Source organism: Mobula hypostoma, chromosome 5 (assembly GCF_963921235.1).
Source record: "Mobula hypostoma chromosome 5, sMobHyp1.1, whole genome shotgun sequence".
Taxonomy (NCBI): domain Eukaryota; kingdom Metazoa; phylum Chordata; class Chondrichthyes; order Myliobatiformes; family Myliobatidae; genus Mobula; species Mobula hypostoma.
In genome coordinates this window covers 28202842-28225422 of record NC_086101.1, presented here as the reverse complement: position 1 = coordinate 28225422, position 22581 = coordinate 28202842, and the positions used below count along the sequence as shown (strand labels likewise).

Below are 22581 nucleotides of genomic sequence, written 5' to 3'. Positions count from 1 at the left end.
TGTGCATTCACTAGCCCCTCAGGTCCCATTTAAATATTTTCCTTTACACCTCATGCCCTTGAGTTTTAGAATTCCCTATTATAGATAAAGAATGTGGCTATTCAGCTTATCTGTGCTCTTCATCTTTTTTATAAATGTCTATCAGGTGACCCCTTCAGTCCCATTCACTCCAGGGAAAACAGTCCTAGCCTATACAGTTTCTTTGTGTAATTTAATCCCTCTGGTCCCAATAACATCCTGGTGAACCTTCTGTAGCTTTTGTCACTTTCTTCCTAGGGCGTGCACAAGAAGGATGAACATCCCTTGGTTAAACCAACAAAAGTCGATCTTGATGGAGCAAAAATCCAGGTTACTGTGAAGTAGGGGTGAGAGGTGAAATGATCACCTTTTATTTCCATTTGTACTGAGATTAGTTGAAACTTGGCTGGATTCTAACCTCCAGCAGACTCCCAATGCAATCAACGTTATTATCTCTAACCTGTTGGTCCTGCTGCAGGGTCTCGTGTCATCCAACCTCCCTTCAATCAAAGACCCCTACCGCCCAGTCATTCTCTAGTTTCTCTTCCGTCAGGCAGAAGATACAAATGCTTACGAACACATACCACCAGGCTGAGGGAGAGCTTTTATCCTGCTGCTATCAGACTCTTGAATGGACCCTTTGTTTGATAAAGACGATCTCCCAGTCTACCTTGTCCTGGCCTTTACACTTTATTTAACTACCTGCACTTTCTCTGTAACTCTGTACTCACATTCTGTTGTTGCTTTCCCTTGTGCTATGTTATGTCAATTGGTGTGTCTGGATGAGATGCAAACGAAAGCTTTCACTGCATCTCAGTACAGGTGACAGTAATAAACCAGTTACCAACACCAGCCGTCCTTCTGCCTCCACTGATGCTGCCTGACCTGCAGAGTTCTTCCTGCAGTTTTGTTCAGGCTCTTTCACGTGCTTGCCTGATGACCAAGATGATCAGCATAGAGACAGGCTGAGGGGCCTGTTTCTCTACTGAACCTAGAAGGGATCGAAAGTGTTCAGTGGGCATGGTTGGTGGAAATTTGGTGTTTGAGGAGGGGGGTGCACAACTCTGATTCCAAGTCTTTTTTTAAAAATGGGAGCTTTTGTACCCAAATAATTTGTTGTTTGTTTTTCCAGAAGTGCCAGGCATGGAACAGCTGGTGGCTGTCCTGTTTTTCCAAAGGTTGGATCTGATAACACTGGGCAGACGGCTGAGCGGGTGCCACTGGCGAGGCTGCCCTTGCCGCTGGAAGAAGCCAGCCGAGATGTGCGGAGGCGACAGAGACACAAGATCTTCATCGGAGACCAGCGAGTTCGTTGGAATTCTCTGAAGACTCGTCTCGAGGTGAGGAGCGACGAGGAAATGGCCAAGATTCTGCTGGACGTGTAAGTCAGAGTATTGGTATTGGTTCGTACTGACATAAAGTGAAAAGCTTGTCTTGCCTACCATGTGGGGATCAAATCATTACACAGTAGAACAAGGTTTCAAAGGTACATTTAATGTCAGAGAAATGTATACAATATACATCCTGAAATGCTTTTTCTTCACAACCATCCACGAAAACAGAGGAATGCCCCCAAAGAATGAATGACAGTTAAATGTTAGAACCCCAAAGTCACCCCCAGATCCCTTCCCTCCAGAGCGTAAGCGGCAGCAAACAATGATCTTCACTCCACCCACCAGCAAAAGAAAAAGCATCGGCACCCACCACTGAACACTCAAGTGTCAGCAAAGCAACAGTAAAGGCACGGACTTGCAGTACTCCAAAGACGACTAATTCACCCGCGCTCTCCCTCTCCCTAACAAGGGAAAAAGAGGTGTCTCCGTTTCACTGCAAGAGGGGAGACATAACAGACAACTCGCTGGTTTACGATGTTAAAAGTCCATTGCGTCACTTTTTCTGAGCTCTGTGCCCGAAGATCTCAGGTCTCTGGGCACACAGCCTTAGAACTTCCATCTCCCATGACACACCAATCTGCCCGGGCCCCGACCTTGGATCCGCCTGTCTCCAGAGCTACGAGATCTCATCCCTTCGAAGGTGAGTGAAACTTAGGCCGAGCCCTTGGCGTGCCAAATAATGGCCAGTCATGAAATCCCGAGAGTGGGTCCCATTCCCGCAAAGAACCGTAGTCAGCGTGTAACTCCAGGTCAGGGTCTTCAAAAGAACCCCGACAGGGAAAATAGAGCTGTTTCCGAAGATGCAAGTAAAGATGTCACCATTAGGTGCCATTAAACCTCCTTAAGCCCCTGAAACAATATCTGAATGCAGAATGAAGGTAACAGCTGCAGAGAAAGTGCAGTGAATACTGTAACGAGCAGGCCCTTTGGCCCATCTGGTCCATGCTGACTAAGATGCCCATCCAAGCTAGTCCCACTTTCCCACGTTTGGTCTCTATCTCTGTAAAACCTCTCCTATCCATGTATCTGTCCAAGTACCTTATAAAATATATGCCTGCTCATTGGTGCTTCTGAACCCTGGGTAAAAGACTGTGTGCATTCACCTTATCTATGCTCCTCATGATTTTATACACTTCTATGAGGTCACCTTTTACTCTCTTATGCCCTGGTGAATGAAGTCTGCTCAATTTCCTTCCAGAATTCATTGCCTTGAGTTCCAACAATATCCTCATAATTCAGCATGGAAATTGGCCATTCAACCCATCTACTCCATGCCAACCAGACGCCCATCTACAGTCGTCCCATTTGCCTGTATTTAGCCAAGCATCTCTAAGCCTGTCCTATCTGTGTACCTATCCCACTGGCATTGAAATTTAAAATGAAAATGGATTTCTAGATGTAGGTAATCAAGGGGTATAGAATCATACAACACAGAAACATAAAAGCCAAAGGGAGGTCATAGATAGATCTAAAATTAGTGGAAAGTCTGAGGATTGGGAAGCTTGTAAAAAAAAAACAACAGAAGGCAACTGAAAAATCATTAAGATGGTAAAGATGAAATACAAAAGTAGGCTAGCTAATAAAATTAAAGAGGATATCAAGAGTTTCTTCAGATACATAAAGTGTAAAAGAGAGGCAAAGGTGGATATCGGACTGCTGGAGAGATAGTAATGGGAGATGAATTGAATAAGTATTTTGCATTAGTCTTCACTGTGGAAGGCACTAGCAGTATGGTGGAAATCCCAGGTATGAGGAGTCGTGAAGTTTGTGAAGTTACCATTACTAGGGAGAAGGTTCTTGGGGGAACTGAATGGTCTGAAGGTAGATGAGTCGCCTAGATCAGATGGTGTATAGCCCAGGGATCTGAAAGAGGTGGCTCAGAGATTGTGGAGACATTAATAATGATCTTTCACGAATCATTACATTCTGGAATGATTCTGCAAGACTGGAAAATTGCAAATGTCACTCCAGTCTTCAAGAAGGGAAAGAAGCAGTAGAAAGGAAATTATCGGCCAGTTGGTTTGCTCTCAGTGGTTGGGAAGATGGAGTTGATTGTTGTGGATGTGGTTTCGAGGTACTTCGAGGCACATGATAAAAAAGACCGTAGTCGGCATGGTTTCCTCAAGGAAAATCTTGCCTGACAAATCTGTTGGAATTATTTGAAGAAATAACAAGCAGGATAGATAAAAGAGATCCGGTTGATGTTGTGTACTTGGATTTTCAGATGGCCTTTGACAACCTGCCACATATGAAGCTGCTTAACGAGCAACGAGTCCATGGTATTACAGGGAACATTCTAGCATGGATAAAGCAGTGGCTGATTGGCAGGAGGCAAAGAGTGGGAATAAAGGGAGCCTTTTCTGGTTGGCAGCCAGTGACTAGTGATGTTCCACAGGGGTCTGTATTGGGCCTGATACTTTTACATTATATGTCAATGATTTGGATGATGGATTTGATGGCTTTGTTGTAAAGTTTGCAGATGATATGAAGATGGGTGGAGGGGCAAATAGTTTTGAGGAAGTAGAGAGGCTACAGAAGGACTTAGAGTAGGGGAATGGGCAAATACGTGGCAGATGGAATAGTGCCGGGAAGTGTGTGGTCATACACTTTGGTAGAAGAAATGAAAGGAGTGAAAGGCCTTGAGAGAGTGAATGTGGAGAAAAAGCTTTTCAGGATGTATATTGTATACATTTCCCTGATATTAAATGTATCTTTGAAACCTTTGAAAGGATGTTTCCTATGGTGGGAGAGTCTAAGACCAGAGGACACAGCCTCAGAATAGAGAGGCATCCTTTTAGGATGCAGATGATGAGGAATTTCTTTAGCCAGAGAGCGGTGAATCTGTGGAATTTGTTGACACAGACAGCTGTGGAAGCCAAGTCTTTATATTTAAGGCAGAGCCTGATCGATTCTTGATTGGTCAGGGCATGAAGGGATATTAGGGAGGAGGAGGTAGGAAAAATGGATCAGCCATGATTAAATGATGGAGCAGACTCAATGGGCCAAATGGCCTAATTCTTCTATATCTTATGGGAACAGGCCCTATGGCCCAATTGGTCCAGGATGTCCAAGACCAGCATGTGGCCCATATCCCCTTTAAACCTCATCTATCCATGTATCTACAATATTTTGTAAAAGTTGTTATTGTACTTTGAGAATGTAGATATTAAAGAGGATGTGCTGGAGCTTTTGGAAAGCATCAAGTTGGATAAGTACCCCTGGCTACTGTGGAGAGCGAGGGAGGAGATTGCTGAGCCTCTGGCAATGATCTTTGCATCACCAATGAGGCTGGGAGAGGTTCCAGGGTTGTGGATGTTGTTCCCTTATTCAAGAAAGGGAGTAGGGATACCCAGAAAATTATAGGCCAGTGAGTCTTAACTTCAGTGGTTGGTAGGTTAATGGAGAAGATCCTGAGAGGCAGGATTTATGTACATTTGGAGAGGCATAATCTGATTAGGTATAGTCAGCATGGCTTTGTCAAAGGCAGGTCGTGCCTTACTAGCCTGATTACATTTTGTGAGGATGTGATTAAGCACATTGATGAAGGTAGAGCCGTAGATGTAGTGTGTATGGATTTTAGCAAGGCATTTGATAAGGTACCCCATGCAAGACTTATTGAGAAAGTAAGGAGGCATGGGATCCAAGGGGAAATTGCTTTGTGGATCCAGAACAGGCTTGCCCACAGAAGGCAAAGAGTGGTTGTAGATGGGTCATATTCTGCATGGAGACTGGTGACCGGTGCTGTGCCTCAGAGATCTGTTCTGGGACCCCGACTCTTTGTGATTTTTATAAATGACCTGGATGAGGAAGTGGAGGGATGGGTTAATAAGTTTGCCGATGACACAAAGGTTGGAGGTGTTGTGGATGGTGTGGAGGGCTGTCAGGGGTTACAGCGGGACATTGATAGGATGCAAAACTGGGCTGAGAGGTGGCAGATAGAGTTCAATCCAGATAAGTGTGAGGTGGTTCATTTTGGTAGCTCAAATATGATGACAGAATATTGTATTAATGGTAAGACTCTTGGCAGTGTGGAGGATCAGAGGGATCTTGGGGTCCGAGTTCATAGGACACTCAAAGCTGCTACGCAGGTTGACTCTGTGGTTAAGAAGGCATACGGTGCATTGGCCTTCATCAATTGTGGGATTGAGTTTAAGAGCCGAGAGGTAATGTTGCAGCTATATAGGACCCTGGTCAGACCCCACTTGAAGTCCTATGCTCAGTTCTGGTCGCCTCACTACAGAAAGGATGTGGAAGCCATAGAAAGGGTGCAGAGGAGATCTATAAGGATGTTGCCTGGATTGGGGAGCATGTCTTATAAGAATAGGTTGAGTGAACCTGGCCTTTTTGGAGCGACGAAGGATGACAGATGACTTATTAGAGGTATACAAGATAATGAGAGGCATTGATCGTGTGGATAGTCAGAGGCTTTTTCCCAGGGCTGAAATGGTTAGCATGAGAGGGCATAGTTTTAAGGTGCTTGGAAGTAGATACAGAGGAGATGTCAGGGGTAAGTTTTTTACGCAGAGAGTGGTGAGTGCATGGAGTGGGCTGCCAGCGGCAGTGCTGGAGACGGAAACGATAGGGTCTTTTAAGAGTCTTCTGAATGGCTACATGGAGCTTAGAAGAATAGACGGCTATGGGTAAAGCCTAGGTAGTTCTAAGGTAGGAACATGTTTGGCCCAGCTTTGTGGGCCGAAGGGCCTGTATTGTGCTCTATGTTTTCTCTGTTTCTACGTGTACCTGCTTCAACCACTTCCTCTGGCAGCTTATTCTACATGAATACCACCCTCTGAGTAAAAGTAAATGGATTGATCCTTCAGTTTGTCTAAATCTTACCCCTCTCTCCCTTTCACCTTTAAACCTATGTCCTTTAGTTCTTGATACTTGAACCACTGAAAAAAGACTGTGTACAGTCATGCCTTCTGTCCCTCATGATTTGTACACCCCTATAAGGCCAGCTCAATCTTTGTCCTGCTGCAGATCTCCTTAGTCCACTTTGGGACTACTGTCTAGGCAAATCCTTTGGCTCTGTGGCACAGCGGTTAGAGCTGCTGCCTCTCAGCTCCAGAGATGGGGTTCAATCCCGAACTCTGGTGCTGTCCGTGTGCAGCCTGCATGTTCTCACTGTGACTTTCTAGATTTCTCCCTGGTGCTCTGGTTTGCCCCAACATCCCAAAATCATCCACTGTAAATTGCCCCTAGTGTGTGGGTAAGTGGTGTAATCCTGGAGAGTTGATGGGAGTGTGGGGAGAAACATAAAGTCATAAGGGGGATAAATTGAATGGATAGTCAACTTCTCAGCACAGGCGAGTGTAGAGAAGGGGGCTCAGATTTAAGGTGCGGGTGAAATTTAAAGGGGAACTGAAGATAAGTTTCTTGTTCATTACGTTTTTCATGGTTGGCATCCATCCGTCTGTCTCGAAGGACAATGGCTGGTGATCATCATCACAAGCCTGGGCAGAAGGTATGGAGATCCTGAGATACCCAGTCATCAAGATCCCCCTCTTGGCCTCACCAGTGTAGTCCAAAGGAAAGCTTATGAAGCAATACGTTTGGCACCAGCTTGGCTGCAGGAGCTGCCAGAAGGATGTTCAATGATGTCCTTCCGCCATAGGGGCTCCACTCTGGATTTGCTGTCTGGGTTTACTCTATAGCCTTCGTCTCTCCTGAGGCTGCCCATAAGGCAGTGGGGCTATTTACCCATAGCTGGGGATTTGGTTCATGAGCCTGCACCTGAAAGGAGTTTAGTTTTCGTGTGTTGCCAGTGAGGAGGCACTACATGAGGCTTGCTGTTGGAGAGGCTACGTACTGGCAGGGAAAGACTTACACATTCAGCTCTCCTTGTTACAAGATAGCTAGCCAGCGGTGGAAGGTGAAAGTGAGAGCGTCAAGCACTACCCACTACACTACCACGCTGGACATGTCACAACAACAATTTTACATACAGCAATATGAAATGAGCTTCCAGAGGAAATGCCCACAGTTGCAGCAGAGTGCTGCCTCCCTAGTCTAATTTTGCCTGTCTCATTTCACTCAATTGTTTGTACACTCACTGCCTCCAGTGGGTTAGGAGCTAACTTGTATTTCTTTAATTTTCTAGCTTTATAGAAAATCAGATGAATCAGCCAGGGCCGAGCTGTGATTTCCTGGAAGCTGCTCCTGACGAGAGAGCGGCTATCACTTGCGATACAGTCACAGGTTTGTATTTCCTTCTGGGCCTTTGAAGTGCACGGGTTATAGGTCACACGAGAGAAAGAAATGGAGAGGAAAGGCAGACAGTAGACTGCTGCCCCTCAGTGCCAGAGGCAGTTCAGTCCTGACCTGTGGTTTAGAAGCAACTGTGTGGGTTTCCCCGGTGTGCTCTGGTTTCCTTCCAATTCCCAACGACGTGTTTGTTGGTGGATGAATTGGTTGCTGAAAATTCCCCCCAAATTTGTGGGTGAGTGGAGTAAATCTGAACATGGGTAAAATTAAAAAAACTGTTTATGCAGGATCGGTGTAAATGGGTGATGGTTGATGCAAACTTGATGGTCCGAAGAGCTCATCATGCTGTGTGACTCAAAATCCAGACAACACAAGCAATATTTAAGAGCTCTCTTGGCTTAAATAGGTAAAAGCAGGATGTAACACACAAAACACTGGAGGAACTGAACAGGTCAGGCAGTATCTGTGGAGAGAAATGGACAGTTGACTGTTGGGTCAAGACATATCTGTCTTGATGACCTGGTGAGATTAGACCCTCTGGTGGTTGATTCTCATTGAGTCTGGTATCGTTTAAACATCTCTCAATAACTTAAAAGGACACGGGAGGGGGTGGGTTGGGTGTAACACTGACGACCATTAATAAATGTGACTTTGCCAGAGTGTTCTTTATAAGGGTCAGTAACCTGTCCACAGCCCTTCTTCTGCATCCAAATGAAACTTCCAAGAAACTTTTGGTGGCGACCGTTAGCTATTTCGTGTGTCACCATCACTTAAACACCTGACTCTTGCCCAGAAGCTGTTCAACCTGACATTGTCCGGTGCAGAAAAGTGTAGTTGGATGGACATAATGGGCTGAAGGGCCTGTTTCTGTGCTGTCTGAGTACTGAATTTTCCTGGGGGCTTTGCAAAATAAAGGTTTCGATAGAATGTTTATAACTATGAAGTGTTGCCAGTGTCATAGGGTTAATCAGCACCGAAACTGGTCCTTTGCTTCACCAAGGTCTTGATGTATGAGGAGAATGTATCTGCGCCTGTACTTGTAGATTTCAGAAGGAATGAATGGAGGGTGGGTGGGGGTGTGGAGAGAATCTGATTGAAATCTACTGGATATTTAAAAGTGTGCATAGGCTTAACACAGAGAGGATGAATGCAGTAGTGAGAAAGTCTACGACCAGAGGAACAGCTTCAGAATAAAGTGGTATCCCTTTAAAATTGAGAGGAGGATGAATTTCTTCAGCCTGGGGGTGGTGAATCTGTTGCCATTGAGTACTATGGAGGCCAAGTCTGCAAGTGTAACGCGGAGATTAATAGGCTCTTGATTGGTAAAGCAGTTAAAGGTCATGGGGAGTGGCAGGAGGATGAGGGTTGATAAAATCAGCCTTAACCGAGTGGTGGAGAAGATTCAGTGGGCTGAATGTCCTGATTCTCCTCCTGTATCTTACAGTCTTATCAACTCTGTGTTGACCATCAATGACCTATCCCACATTAATCTAATTTTATTCTCCCCTCTTTCCCAATTTCTGCTTCAAACTAGGGACAACTTTCAATGAGCAATTAAATTACCAACCCTTTGTGTGAATGAACCATGCTGAAACAATCGCTTGGTAAAATTTTTACAGATATCCATAACTCAGAAAATATGTTAAAAATAAATAAATAACTGCGGTAACCACATCTCCAGGATGTTATAACAACAACAAAAGCACATGAGACTGATGAGAGTGATCACTAAAAATAGAGAGAGAGAGAGAGAGAGAGAGAGAGAGAGAGGATGAAGGGAAACTAATTCTGCCATCTGTAGGATGGACATGTGTACTTACGTCAGACTTGAATTTAATAATTATTTAAGGAAGCTCAGGCTTGTGCAGGGGTGACTACAAGCTGGGCATTCATGAGCTGGGGACAGCCTGTAACCACATTTTACAATGGATATACTTTATATGGAATAGTGCTTTTGTACAGAAAGGTATGCAATTGGAATGAATTTAAACCAAGTCACTCTGTTGAGCACAGAGCAGTAGCAGTGTAGGAAATTTTGTGCACAAAGCTGTCTTGAAGGTTGCTACTTTCCAACTGTGCTCCGGGATCTTTATACTGCTGCCGAGGGTCTTCGGGTTACCTTGTGGTGAAGAAGATTTCCTCATGTAAGTACTTTCTCTGATCCCAGATCCCAGTCACATGACTTTTTTTTTGTTGTTTGGCCATTCTTCCCAGAACAAGATGATTTGGACAGCTTCCCCTCGTCTCAGTCAGCAGGCTCGGAATCGACAGTCACCTTGTCACATCCCAGCAGGTACGGTACTTTATTCCTCAGTATGTGAACATCATCAGTTATTGTTGTTCCCAAATTTCCCTTCTTCACTTGTCTCAAACTGCTACAATCCTTCCAGCGAAGGTGCTGTTGCGCAGGGGTTTCGACCAGGAGAGAGGTCCTGCAGGTTGTGGTTTCCTTGTAGGACCTCAAAACAACCAAAAAAAAGTCAATGTAGGTGTGAGGTATGAGGTTGGCAACGATCTGTGGAAATCTCTGCCCAGAGAAGCAATGGAAGCTGCTCTCTAAATGTATTTAAGATACAGCTAGATAGATCTTTGCATTTGGGAAATTAAGGGCTATGGAGAAATGGCAGATAGGTGGAGCTGTTCCCACACCTAGACGACCCAGGATCTTACTGAATGAAGGAGTATGCTTGACAGACCACATAACCAGCTCCTGCTCCAATTACTTATGTTCTTATGACAGATTGGTGTGTTTCAGTGAAAGGAAATTTATGTTTGAGGGATAAAGACAGGGACTGAAAATCTATATATTCCTTTTTTTTGGTTCATAGAGCAATGCAGGGACAGGTCCTATAGCCCCCAATATCTGCTTTGGACATGGTGCTGCATTAAACTAAATCTCTTCTGCCTACACATAACCCATTCCCTTCAAATACATGCAGTTGTCACTCTTTTAAACATCTCTTCTGTATCTGCTTCCACCCTGGCAGCTCATTCCAGGCACCACCACTGTGAAATAATTTTTTAAAAATGCCCTGCACAATTCTTACAAACTTTCCTCCTCCCTTAAATTGCAGCATCCTACTATTTGACATAACCTGGGAGAAGATCCCGATTCTCCACCCAGTGTATGCCAGCCATACTTCTATCAGACACATAGAGATAAAAGAAAGAAACCTGACTAGGCAAGAAAGTGAAAGTTTGAATTAGATTTAAAGAGGAATCACAGGGTTCTACAACTTGGAAACAGGTCCTTCACTCCAACTTGTTCATGCTGACCAAGATGTTTGTTGGAGCTAGTTCCTTAGCTCCTTTTTTGGCCCATATCCCTCTAAATCTTTCAAAAATCATTGGACTGTGGCGTAGTGCCAGAGGACTGGAAAATTGCAAATGTCACTCCACTCTTAAGTGAGGAGGGCAGCAGAAAGGAAATTATAGACCAGTTAGCCTGACCTCAGTGGTTGGGAAGATGTTGCAGTCAATTGTTAAGGATGAGTTTATGGAGTACTTGGTGACATGGAGCAAGATAGGACAAAATCAGCATGGTTTCCTTAAAGGAAAACCTGTTGGAATTCTTTGAGGAGGTTACAAGTAGGATAGATAAAGGGGATGCAGTGGATGTTGCATATTTGGACTTTCAGAAGGCCTTTGACAAGATGCCACACATGAAGCTGCTTACCAAGTTAAGCTCATGGGATTACAGGAAAGTTACTGGCATGGCTAGAACATTGGCTGATTTTTAGGAGGCAGCGAGTGGAAATAAAAGGATCCTTTTCTGGTTGGTTGCCAGTGATTAGTGGTGTTCTTTAGGGGCCAGTGTTGAGACTGCTTTTTATGCTGTATATCAATGATTTAGATGATGGAATAGATGACTTTGTTGCCAAATTTGCAGATGATACCAAGATTGGTGGAGCAGTAGGTAGGCTGTAGAAGGACTTAGACGGACTAGGAGAATGGGCAAAAAGTGGCAGATGAAATACAATGTTCGAAAAAGTGCAGACTATTTTCCAAAACTCTTGAGATGCAAAGGGATTTGGTAGTCCTTGTGCAGAACACCCTAAAGGTTAACTTGCATGTTTAGTTGGTGGTGAGGAGGCCAAATGCAATGTTAGCATTCATTTCAAGAGGTCTAGAATACACGAACAGGGATGCTGAGGCTTTATAAGGCACTGGTGAGGCATCACTTTGAGTATTGTGAACAGTTTTGGGCTCCTCATCTAAGAAAAGATGAGCTGGCATTGGAGAGGGTTTAGAGGAGGTTCACAAAGATGATTCTGGGAATGAAAGGGTTATCATACGAGGAACATTTGATAGCTCTGGGTCTGTATTTGCTGGAACTTAGAAGAAAGGGGGGATCTCATTGAAACCTTGCAAATGTTGAAAGGCCTATACAGAGAAGGTGTAGAAAGAATATTTCCCATGGTGGGGGGGGGGGTCTAGGACAAGAGGGCACACTCTCAGGATAGAAGAGCGTTCATTAAAAACAGATGCAGAGAAATTTCTTTAGCCAGAGGGTCGTGAATTTATGGAATTTGTTACCACAGAGAGCTGTGGGGGGGCAGGTTGTTGAATGTATTTAAGGCAGAGATTGGTAGGTTCTTGATTGGGCGTGACGTGAAAGGTTGCAAGGAGAAGGCCGGGAAGTGGGATTGAGGAGGGGAGAAAAGGATCAGCCATGATGGTTCCTATGTCTTACGGCATAAGCCTTTCTTTGTAATCTGTAAATTTGTATCAATGTCTTTTAAACATTAGAATTGTATCCATATCTACATTGTCCTACAGTTTGTTCCATTTTCCATCCTCTGTGTGGAATAAGTTGTCCCTAAGGTTTTTTTTAAAATCTCTCTCATATTTGATGTGCCAAAGTTCCCGAGGAGACATTGGGCTTTGTAGAGAGAGAGAGTTTAAAAGAAGCGAGTGGGAGCTGTCAGCGCATTTTGCACTCCTCAGTTCCCAAGGAGACAGAGGGAGAGAGAGGGAGAGTGTTAAAAGAAGCAAGCAGGGGAAGTCACACATTTTGCATGCCACAGTTTTCGAGAAGGCATTGGTTTACACATAATTGGGCATTTAGCAGGGTCCAATGAAAAGAAGTTAGGTTTAAGCTGCACAGCCATTGTGTAAGTGGGCCAGTATTAGAGTGGGGAGTTGAGGGTTTGGCGAGGAGAGGCATAGGCCGTAGATGGATTTCTTTTATTGTTATTCTTTCTTTATCTCTTATTGCTCATTTAGAGCAGTGGGGATGCCAGACGGGATAGTGGAGTGCTCTTCTTACAGGATGTGAGAAGGCAGGAAGACCTCCAGTATTACTGACACGTGCAAGAGGTGCATCCAGCTGCAGCCTCTAATAGACTGTGTTAAGGAGTTGGGACTGTTGTACTCTGGTTCTGGGCTGAAGGATTGATAGGTAGGATATACTGGGAGGTAGTCAGACCCAAAGTGCAGAACACAAGTAGCTGGGTGACAGTGAGAAGGGGGATAGGCAACAAGTGCAGAATACCTGTATGCCTTTTCCCCTCAATAACAGGTGTACTGCTTGGATACAGTTGGCGTGGGTGGGGGGGTGGTGATGGAGGATGACCTAGCAGAGGGAGTTTACAGTGACACTGGCTCAGAAGTTGGGGGGAGGGCGGAGAGAAGAAGAAGAAGTGAGCTGTAGTGATTGTGAAGTCATTAATTAGAGGAACAGAAAGCAGGTTACATGGACAAGAACAGGATTCCTGGATGGTATGTTGCTTCTTGGGTGCCAGGGGTCAGGGGCTTACCTGATCGAGTCCACGGCATTCTTAAATGGGAGGCTGAGCAGTCGGAGGTTGTGATCTATGTAGGTACCAATGACTTGGGTAGGATGGGTGATGAGGACCTGCAAAGTGAGTTGAGGGAGTCGGGTACTAAGTTAAAGGACAGGACCTCCAGGGTTGTGGTGGCAGGGTTGCTACCCATGCCATGTGCTGCTGAGGCCAGAAGCAGGAAGATCGTACAGTTTAACATGTGGCTAGGTGACGATGCAGGAGGGAGGGCTTCAGTTTTTGGATCATTGGGCTCTCTTCCAGGGAAGGTGGGACCTGTACAGAAGGGAAGTGTTTCACCTGAGCTGGAGGGGGACTAATATCTTAATGGGAAGGTTTGCTAATGCTGCACAACGTGAGGGTGGGATTTAAACTAGAGTTACAGGGAGATGGGAAACAGAGCGCCAGAACAGATAGTGTGGTGGTGTGGAGAAAGATATTGTTAAAGCTACAAACAAAGGTTAGGAATCCAAAGATAGAGTATGGTAGGATTAATACTCTGAGCTGTGTACATTTCAGTGCAAAGAGTATTGTACGAAAGGCGGACGGGCGTAGAGCATGGAGTTATGACATTGTGACCATTAATGAGACTTGGTTCCGGAAGGGGCAGGACTAGTAGCTCAATGTTCCAGGGTTCCATCGTCTTAGGCCAGGTAGAGTGGGGGGGGGGGATTAAAGGGGGAGAGGTGGCATTACTAGTTAGGGAAAATGTCATGGCAGTGCTCAGACATGGCAGACAGGAGAGCTCATCTAGTGAGGCTCTATGGGTAGAAAGGAGGAATAAGAAAGGTATGACCAAGTTAATGGGATTATATTATAGACCACCCGCTGTCCACAGGATTTCGAGGAGCAAATTTGTAGAGATTATAGACTATTGTGGGAAATACAAGGTTGTGATAGGTGATTTTAACTTTCTACTTATTACCTGGGACTCCCGTACAGTAAAAGGACTGGATGGGAAAGAGGTTTTCACATGTGTTCAGGAAAGTTTCTTAATCAGTACATAAAATCTCAACTAGAGAGAGAGTGGGGTACTCAGTCTCCTACTAGGAAATAAGACAGGGCAGGTAACACAGGCTTGTGTAGGAAAACATTTTGCATCTTGTGATCAGGATGCCATTATTTCAACGTAATTATGAAAAAGGTTGGGTCTGCTCCTCAGTTTGAAATCCTAAATTGGAGGAAGCTCAATTTTGAAAGGATCTGGCATGTGTGAATTGGGAAAGGTTGTTTTCTGGCAAATGTATACTTGGTAACTGGGAGGTCTTCCAAAGTGAAATTTTGAGAGTACAGAGGTTATATGTTCCTGTCAGAATAAATGGGAAGGATAACAGATTTAGGGAACCTTGGATTTTGAGGCTCTGGTTAAGAAAAATAGGAGGTGCATAGCAGGTATTGGCAGACAGGACCAAATGAGGTTCTGGAGTACAAGAAATGTAAGAAAACACTTAAGAAGGAAATCAGGAGGTCTAAAAGATACGAAGAGGTTCCTCTAGCAGACGAGATGAAGGAGAATCCTAAGGCTTCTACAAATATATTAAGAGCAAAAGGATACCGAGGGACAGAATTGGTCATCTGATAGACCAGAGTGGTAATCTGTGTGTGAAGCCAAAAGAGAAGAGGACATCTAAGATGGATTTTTTGCATCTGTAATTATTCGAGAGATGGACACGGAGTCTTTTGAAGTGAAGCAATTCAGCAGCGAGTTATGGACCCTATACAGATTACAGAGGAGGAGGGTGTTTGCTGTCATGTGGCAAATTAGAGTTGCTTGACAATGTGTTCCCTCCCACTCTGTGGGAGGCAAGTGCAGAAATTGCAAAGGCCCTAGCAGACATATTTAAAACATCCTTTGCCACAGGAGAGGTGGGGAGGACTGGAGGGTAGCTAATGTTCATCCATTCTTTAAAAAAGGCTCTAGGAACAAGCCAGGAAATAATAGGTCGGTGAGCCTGACATCAATAATGGGAAAGTTATTATAAGGTGTTCTAAGGGACCAGATACTTAATATTTGGATAAACAGGGACTGATTAGAGATAATTAACTTGGCTTTGTGCATGGTAGCTTGTGTCTAACCAATGTTTTGAGGAACTTAATGGGAAAGTTGATGAAGGCAAAGTAGTGGAAGTTGACTTCATGGACTTTAGTAGGGCCTTTGACAAAGTCCCGAGCGGGAGGTTGGTCAAGAACATAGAACACTGTGGGGAGATTTGATGAAGGTATACAACATTATGTGGGGTATAGATCGGGTAAATGCAAGCAGGCCTTTTCCACTGAGGTTGGGTGAAACTAGAATTAGAGGTGGTGGGTTAAGAGTGAAAGTTGAAGTGTTTAAAGGGAACTTCTTCACTCAGGGTAATGAGATTGTGGAATGATTGTGAGCCAGTGCAAATGGTGGTTGTGGGATTGATTGAAACATTGAAGAGAAATTTGGATAGGTACATGAATGTGAGAGGTATGGAGGGCTATGGTCCAGGTGCAGGTTGACAGGCATGAACTAGATGGGCCAAAGAGCCTGTTTCTGTGCTGTAGTATTCTTTGTCTGATCTTAAATCTATGTCCTTTAGTTTTAGCCACCCCTCCCATGCTGGAAACAGGACTCTGATCATCGACCTTATCTACTCCCCTTATCATAAGCTATTGCCAGAAAAAAGATAGTAAACCTGTGTTTTCGAACTAAAGGATTCATCCAATATGGTCCAAGAGATTGATTAAGACAGCAAAGATTGTGAAAACTTGAGAGAGGGGGAGAGGGGAGAGATGTAATCCGAGGTAGTGTTTGGGTTTTTCAGGTCAGTTCAGGAACTTGATGGCATTGGGGAAGAACGTGTTGTTGAACCTTGAGGTTTTGGGTCTCTAGGCTCCTGTACCTCCCGCCTAATGGTGGTAATGAGAAGAAGAGCAAGGTCCAGATGGTAAGGGATCTTAATTATGGGACGGTAATATCTGAGATATATTCTCGATGGGAGAGCCGTACCTGTGATGGAACTGGCTGAGTCCACTACTCTTTTTAGCCCCGTGCATTAAAGTGCATTAGAGCCTCCATACCAAATAAACCCAGATAGAATGCTTTCCGCTGTACATCTGCAGAAGTTTGTCAGACTCTTCGGTGACCTGCTGGATCTCCTTAAACGTCTAAGAAAATAAAGATGTTGCTGCACCTTCTTTGTGGTTTTGTCTATCCTATGCTGCTCCCCCCTCCCCCCCCCCAATTTCTGACCTTGTGACAGAAGGAAGCTAGTAGAGAAAAAATGTTTAGGTCGGAACTTTGCCCCGAGGAACTCCTGGGGTGGGATGTGTGACCTCCAACAACCACAACAGTCTGCTTTTATATGAGATTGAACTCCAACTGCCATTTCCTCGTGTTGCCCATAGAGTTCAGCTTCAAATGGGCATCTTAGGACCACAGTTGATGTCAAGGGCTCTTGCTCTCAAATCACATGATGAGGAAGATAGTGGGGTTCAGAGTTCATCCTTGGTTCAGTAGTCTCATAACTGTGGGATAGAACGCAAACAACAGGAATTCTGCGGATGCTGGAAATTCAAGCAACACACATCAAAGTTGCTGGTGAACGCAGCAGGCCAGGCAGCATCTCTAGGAAGAGGTGCAGTCGACGTTTCAGGCCGAGACCCTTCGTCAGGACTAACTGAAGGAAGAGCTAGTAAGAGATTTGAAAGTGGGAGGGGGAGGGGGAGATCCAAAATGATAGGAGAAGACAGGAGGGGGAGGGATGGAGCCAAGAGCTGGAGAGGTGATAGGCAAAAGGGATACGAGAGGATTATGGGACAGGAGGTCCGGGAAGAAAGACAGTGGGGGGGGGAACCAGAGGATGGGCAAGGGGTATAGTCAGAGGGACAGAGGGAGAAAAAGGAGAGTGAGAGAAAGAATGTGTGTATAAAAATAAATAACGGATGGGGTACGAGGGGGAGGTGGGGCATTAGCGGAAGTTAGAGAAGTCGATGTTCATGCCATCAGGTTGGAGGCTACCCAGACGGAATATAAGGTGTTGTTCTTCCAACCTGAGTTGGAGTTGGGTAGCCTTTGGTATCTCTGCCCAATGGAAAGGAGGAGAAGAGGGAATGTCTGGGCTGAGTGAAGAGTTTGATTATGTTGGCTGCTTTCCTGAGGCAGTGGGAAGTGTAGAAAGAGTCCATGGAAGTAAGACTGGTTTGTGTGATTGACCAGTTGCTAGTTTGCGTACTCACTGGATGTTAAATCATTGGGATTTCTGGAGAGTGGATTATCAGAGTTTTACTGTACCTGGGCATTTTTCCACAATGTTGTGGGTCAGTGAAGTGATGTGCATGTAAGCATTCACCTTCTTGAGTATCCGTGCCCTGCTGTAAACCCCCCGTCTCTCAGTTGCTCTCTCCCACACAACAGCACATATCCAGTGCCTCCGTTTCTGAATGTGATGCTGTCTTCCTTTACAGCATCGACAGTTTCGAGGAGGACGCTGACGCCGACCTCTTCAGTGGCACGGACTCTCCGTCAGGGAGCAGCAGCAGGCTTCCTGCTGCAGCACACAGAAGAGCCAGAACCCTGCTGGCTAATCACGAGTTGCGGTCAGAGAAGGAGGAGGGAGAATGGGAGCTGGGCAGCAAGAACCACAAGTTCAAGCGCTGTACGTTCAGCAGCAAAGTGTCGGATCAGAGGAATAATGAGATGGAATGGATAGAGTCTTCAAAGGCGTGAGTAATGTTGCCTGGTCTTCCCTTTTCCACCTCTCCCTGATGAAACCATCACCAAACACTGAGCTGGTAGAGATCAACTCATTTCGTCACATCAGTATATTGAGGTAATACAAAGGAAAAGCAATGACAGAAAGTTCAGGGCAAGCCTAGGAAAAGATGCAAGGTTATAACGAGATAGATTTTGAGGTCAAGTGTCCATCTCATCATATAAGGAGGAGATCGTTCAACAGTCTTATCACCACAGGACAGAAGCTGTTCTTCAGCCTGGTGGTATGTGCTTTCAGCCTTTTACATCCTCTGCTCAGTGGGAGGGCGGAGACGCTGAGCTCACTGAGTGGAACTTTGCTCACCTGCCCAGGTATACTGCTTGGTCTGATTCTCAGTTCAACCGCTACCCTATTTTATGTAGGATTTGTTTTATCTAGTGGTTTGCTTTTCTATTGCTCTTCTTAGTTTAATCTCTGGTTTTGTTTACTCCTGCAGATTACTTTCCAGCCCCACATTCCCACGTGACTCCACGTAGTCTGTTTGTGTGTCTCTGAACTTCAGTCAGTATTCTTCGATGTTTGTCAGTGTGTGACCCCTGTATGCAGTCAGGCTATACTTAGTTATATTTTTCATTGACATTTTCAATTTATTTTGGGTCTAGCCAAGGGCAGCATTCATTATCCATCCCTGTGCTGGTAATTAAATACAGCCCAGTAGACAATGACTTAAGTAATAGCTGAATAGTGGAAATAAACTCAGAGTCACTGCAACATTTCCTCTATTTACTTCTTACTTTCATGACCCTTTTAAGTTCCACAACATTGAACGTTCATCTGGACTCCCAGTCCGGGTAAGAGATCTCAATCTGAAACATTGACTGTCCATTTTCCTCCGCAGATACTGCCTGACCTGCTGAGTTCACCCAGCAGTCTTATTTTAGACTGTAAGATATAGGGAGGAGAATTAGGCCATTCAGCCCTTTGAGTCTGCTCTTGTCATTCCATCACAGCTGATCTATTATCCCTTTCAACCCCTTTCTCCTGCCTTCTCCCTGTAACCTTTGATGCCCCGACTAATCAACAACCTAGCAGCCTCCACTTTATACCCTGTGACTTGGCCTCCACAACCCCCTGTGGCAATGAATTCCACAGATTCATTACCTACTGGCCAAAGAAATTCCCTCCTCATCTGTGTTCCAAATGGGTATTCCTCTAGTCTGAGGCTGTACCCTCTGGTCTTAGACTCACTCACTATAGAAAACATCCTCCCTACATCCACTCTATTCAGACTTTTCAATATTCGATAGGTTTTGGTGGGATCGACCGTCGTTCTTCTGAACTCCAGCGAGTACAGGCCCAGAGGCATCAAACGCTCCTCATAGATTAACCCTTTCATTCCTGTAATAAATCTTGTGAACTTCCTCTGGACCCTCTCCACTGCCAGTATGCCTTTCAGGTAAGGGGTGCAAACTCCAAGTGAGGCCTCACCAGTGCCTTAGAAAGCCTCACAATTACGTCCTTGCTGTTATATTCTCGTCCTCTCAAAAAGAATGCTAACATTGCATTTGCCTTTTTACCACTGTATTAATCTACAAGGTAACCTTCAGGGAATCCTGCGCAAGGATTCCCAAGTTCCTTTGCACCTCTGATTTTTGAATTTTCTCTGTTTAGAAGATGTTCTACCCCTTTATTCCTTCTACCGAAGTGCATGACCTTACACTTCCCCACACTATATTCCATCTGCCGCTGCTTTGCCCATTCTCCCAAACTGACTGTCCATCTGCAGACTCCCTACTTCCTCAACCCTACTCAACCCTCCTCCTATCTTTGTATCATCTCTGAACTTTGCCACAAAAAGATCAATTCCATTATCCAAATCATTAATATATGATGTGAAAAAAAGCAGTCACAGCATTGACCTCTGTAGAACACCGCTAGTCATCAGAGGATAACCAGAAAAGGCCCTCTTTATTCCCACTGCCTATCTTCTATATATGCTAGTATCTTTACTGTAATACCATTGGGCTCCTAGCTTGTTTAGCAGCCTCATGTGCGGCACCTTGTCAAAGGTCTTCTGAAAATATAAGTAAACCACATCCTTTGTCTATCCTGCCTGTTATTTTCTCCAAGCGCTCCCCCAACCTACATTGGGTATCACTGATATACGAGGAGCCACACTGGGAGCACTGAACACTGTAAATGACCCCAACGGACTTACAGGTGAAGTATCACCTCACCTGGAAGGACTGTTTAGGATCCTGAATGGTAGTGAGGTAGGAGGTGTAGGGACAGGTGTGGCACTTGTTCTGCTTGCAAGGATAAGTGCCAGGAGGGAGATCAGTGGGGAGGGACAAATGAACAAGGGAGTCACGTAGGGAGCGATCCCTGTGGAAAGCAGAAAGTAGGGAGGAGGGAAAGATGATTATGAAGACATGTAGTCCTCTTTTATTGTCATTTAGTAATGCATGCATTAAGAAATGATACATTATTTCCTCCGGTGTGATATCACAAAACACAGGACAAACCAAGACTGAAAAAACTGACAAAACCACGTAATTATAACATATAGTTACAAACAGTGTAACAATACCATAACTTGATGAAGAAGTCCATGAGCATAGTAAAGTTCAAAGTTTCTCAAATGTCCCACATCTCACGCAGATGGGAGAAGGAAGAAAAGCTCTCCCTGCCATGCCAACCACAATCCGACTCTGAGTCATCTGAAAACTTCGAGCTCTGATCAGCTCTCCGACACCGAGTACTGAGCGCCATCTCTGTCCGAACGATTCGACCTCCTTCTCGGTTGCCAAAAGCAGGCAAGGCCGGGGATTTTGAGGCCTACCCTCCGAAAGATTCACGACCACACAGTAACGACAGCAGCGAATCGGCGTTTCAGAAATTTCTCCAGATGTTCCTCTGTGCTTTCACATCCATTCTCCATCAAATCAGAATTGTCCACGGCCCCTATTTAGATGTACTTTGTGGTGGGATCCCGTTAGAGGTGGTGGAAGTTTCGGAGAATTATGTGCTGGACGCGGGGGCTGGTTGGGTGGTAGGTGAGGACAATACGAACTCTAACCCTGGTAGGGTGGTGGGAAGATGAGGCCACCATCAATGCTCCCCTCAACCGCACACCATCAACACTGCTCTCAAACGCATCTCTTTCATTTCATGCACATCTGCTCTTACCCCATCTGTCTGCCACCCTACCAGGGACAGGGTTCCTCTTGTCCTCACCTACCACCCCACCAGCCTCCACGTACAGCACATAATTCTCCGAAATTCCGCCACCTCCAATGGGATCCCACCACTACACTTGCTGCTTTCCGCAGGGATCGCTCCCTACGTGACTCCCTTGTCCATTGGGCCCTTCCCACAGATCTCACTCCTGGGAGTTACCCTTGCAAGCAGAACAAGTGCTACATCTGCCCCTACACCTCATCCCTCACTTCCATTCAGGGCCCTAAACAGTCCTTCCAGGTGAGGCGATACTTGACCAGTTGGGGTCATTTACTGTGTTTGGTGCTCCCGGTGTGGCCTCCTGTATTTCAGTAAGACCCAACATAGATTGGGAGACCACTTCACTGAGCATCTATGCTCTGACTGCCAGAACAAGCAAGATCACCCAGTGGCCGTCCATTTCAAGTCCACTTCCCATTCCCATTCCGATATATCCATTCATGGCCTCCTCCACTACCATGAAGAAGCCACACTTAGGTTGGAGAAACAACATCTTGTATTCCGTTTGGGTAGCCTCCAACCTGATGGTATGAACATTGATTTCTCAAACTTCCAGCAATGCCCCCAACCCCCTTCACCATTTACCATCCCCTTTTCTGTCTCTCACCTTATCTTCTTGTCCGCCCATCGCCTCCCTCTGGTGCTCCTCCCCCTTTTCCTTTCTTCCATGGCCTGTCTCTTTCACCAATCAACTTCCAAGCTCTCCACTTCATCCCTCCCCCTTCAGGTTTTACCTATCACCTTGTGTTTCTCCCACCCCTCCCCTACCTTTTCAATCTACTCCTCAGCTTTTTTTCTCCAGTCCTGCCGAAAGGTTTTGGCCGGAAACGTCAATTGTACTTTTTTCCATGTGTGTTGCTCGGAATTCCAGCACCTGCAGATTTTCTCTTGTTTGCCATTCCAGAATTGAGTGATTCTTGATAGATCATTACTAATGCCTCCACAATCTCCTTAGGCACCTCTTTCAGAACCCTGGAGTGTACACCATCTGGTCCAGGTGATTCCTCTACCTTCAGACCTTTTATATTCCCAAGCACGTCTTCCTTAATAATTACAACTGCACTTACTTCTGGCCCCTGACAATCTTAAATTTCTGGCATAGTGCTAGTATCTTCCATAGTGAAGAACTGACCCAAAATACTAAGTTCCTCTGCCATTTCTTTGTCCCTATTACTCCCTCTCCAGAGTTATTTTGTGGTCTGAAGTCCACTCTCACCTCTTTTACTGTATATATTTTCACGGTAACTCCTTAACAGGCAG

The 22581-nt window shown here is 45.2% G+C and overlaps 1 protein-coding gene across 1 annotated transcript in view; it reads left to right on the top strand.

Annotated features, from left to right (window-relative positions):
• Positions 1-22581, top strand: part of LOC134346714 (uncharacterized) — a 40428-nt gene that overhangs the window by 5301 nt on the left and 12546 nt on the right. Inside the window, exons 4-7 of the mRNA XM_063048272.1 lie at positions 1151-1399; positions 7513-7610; positions 9831-9909; positions 17834-18091. Coding sequence (XP_062904342.1) covers positions 1151-1399; positions 7513-7610; positions 9831-9909; positions 17834-18091 — 684 coding nt within the window. The remainder of the gene's footprint in view (positions 1-1150; positions 1400-7512; positions 7611-9830; positions 9910-17833; positions 18092-22581) is intronic.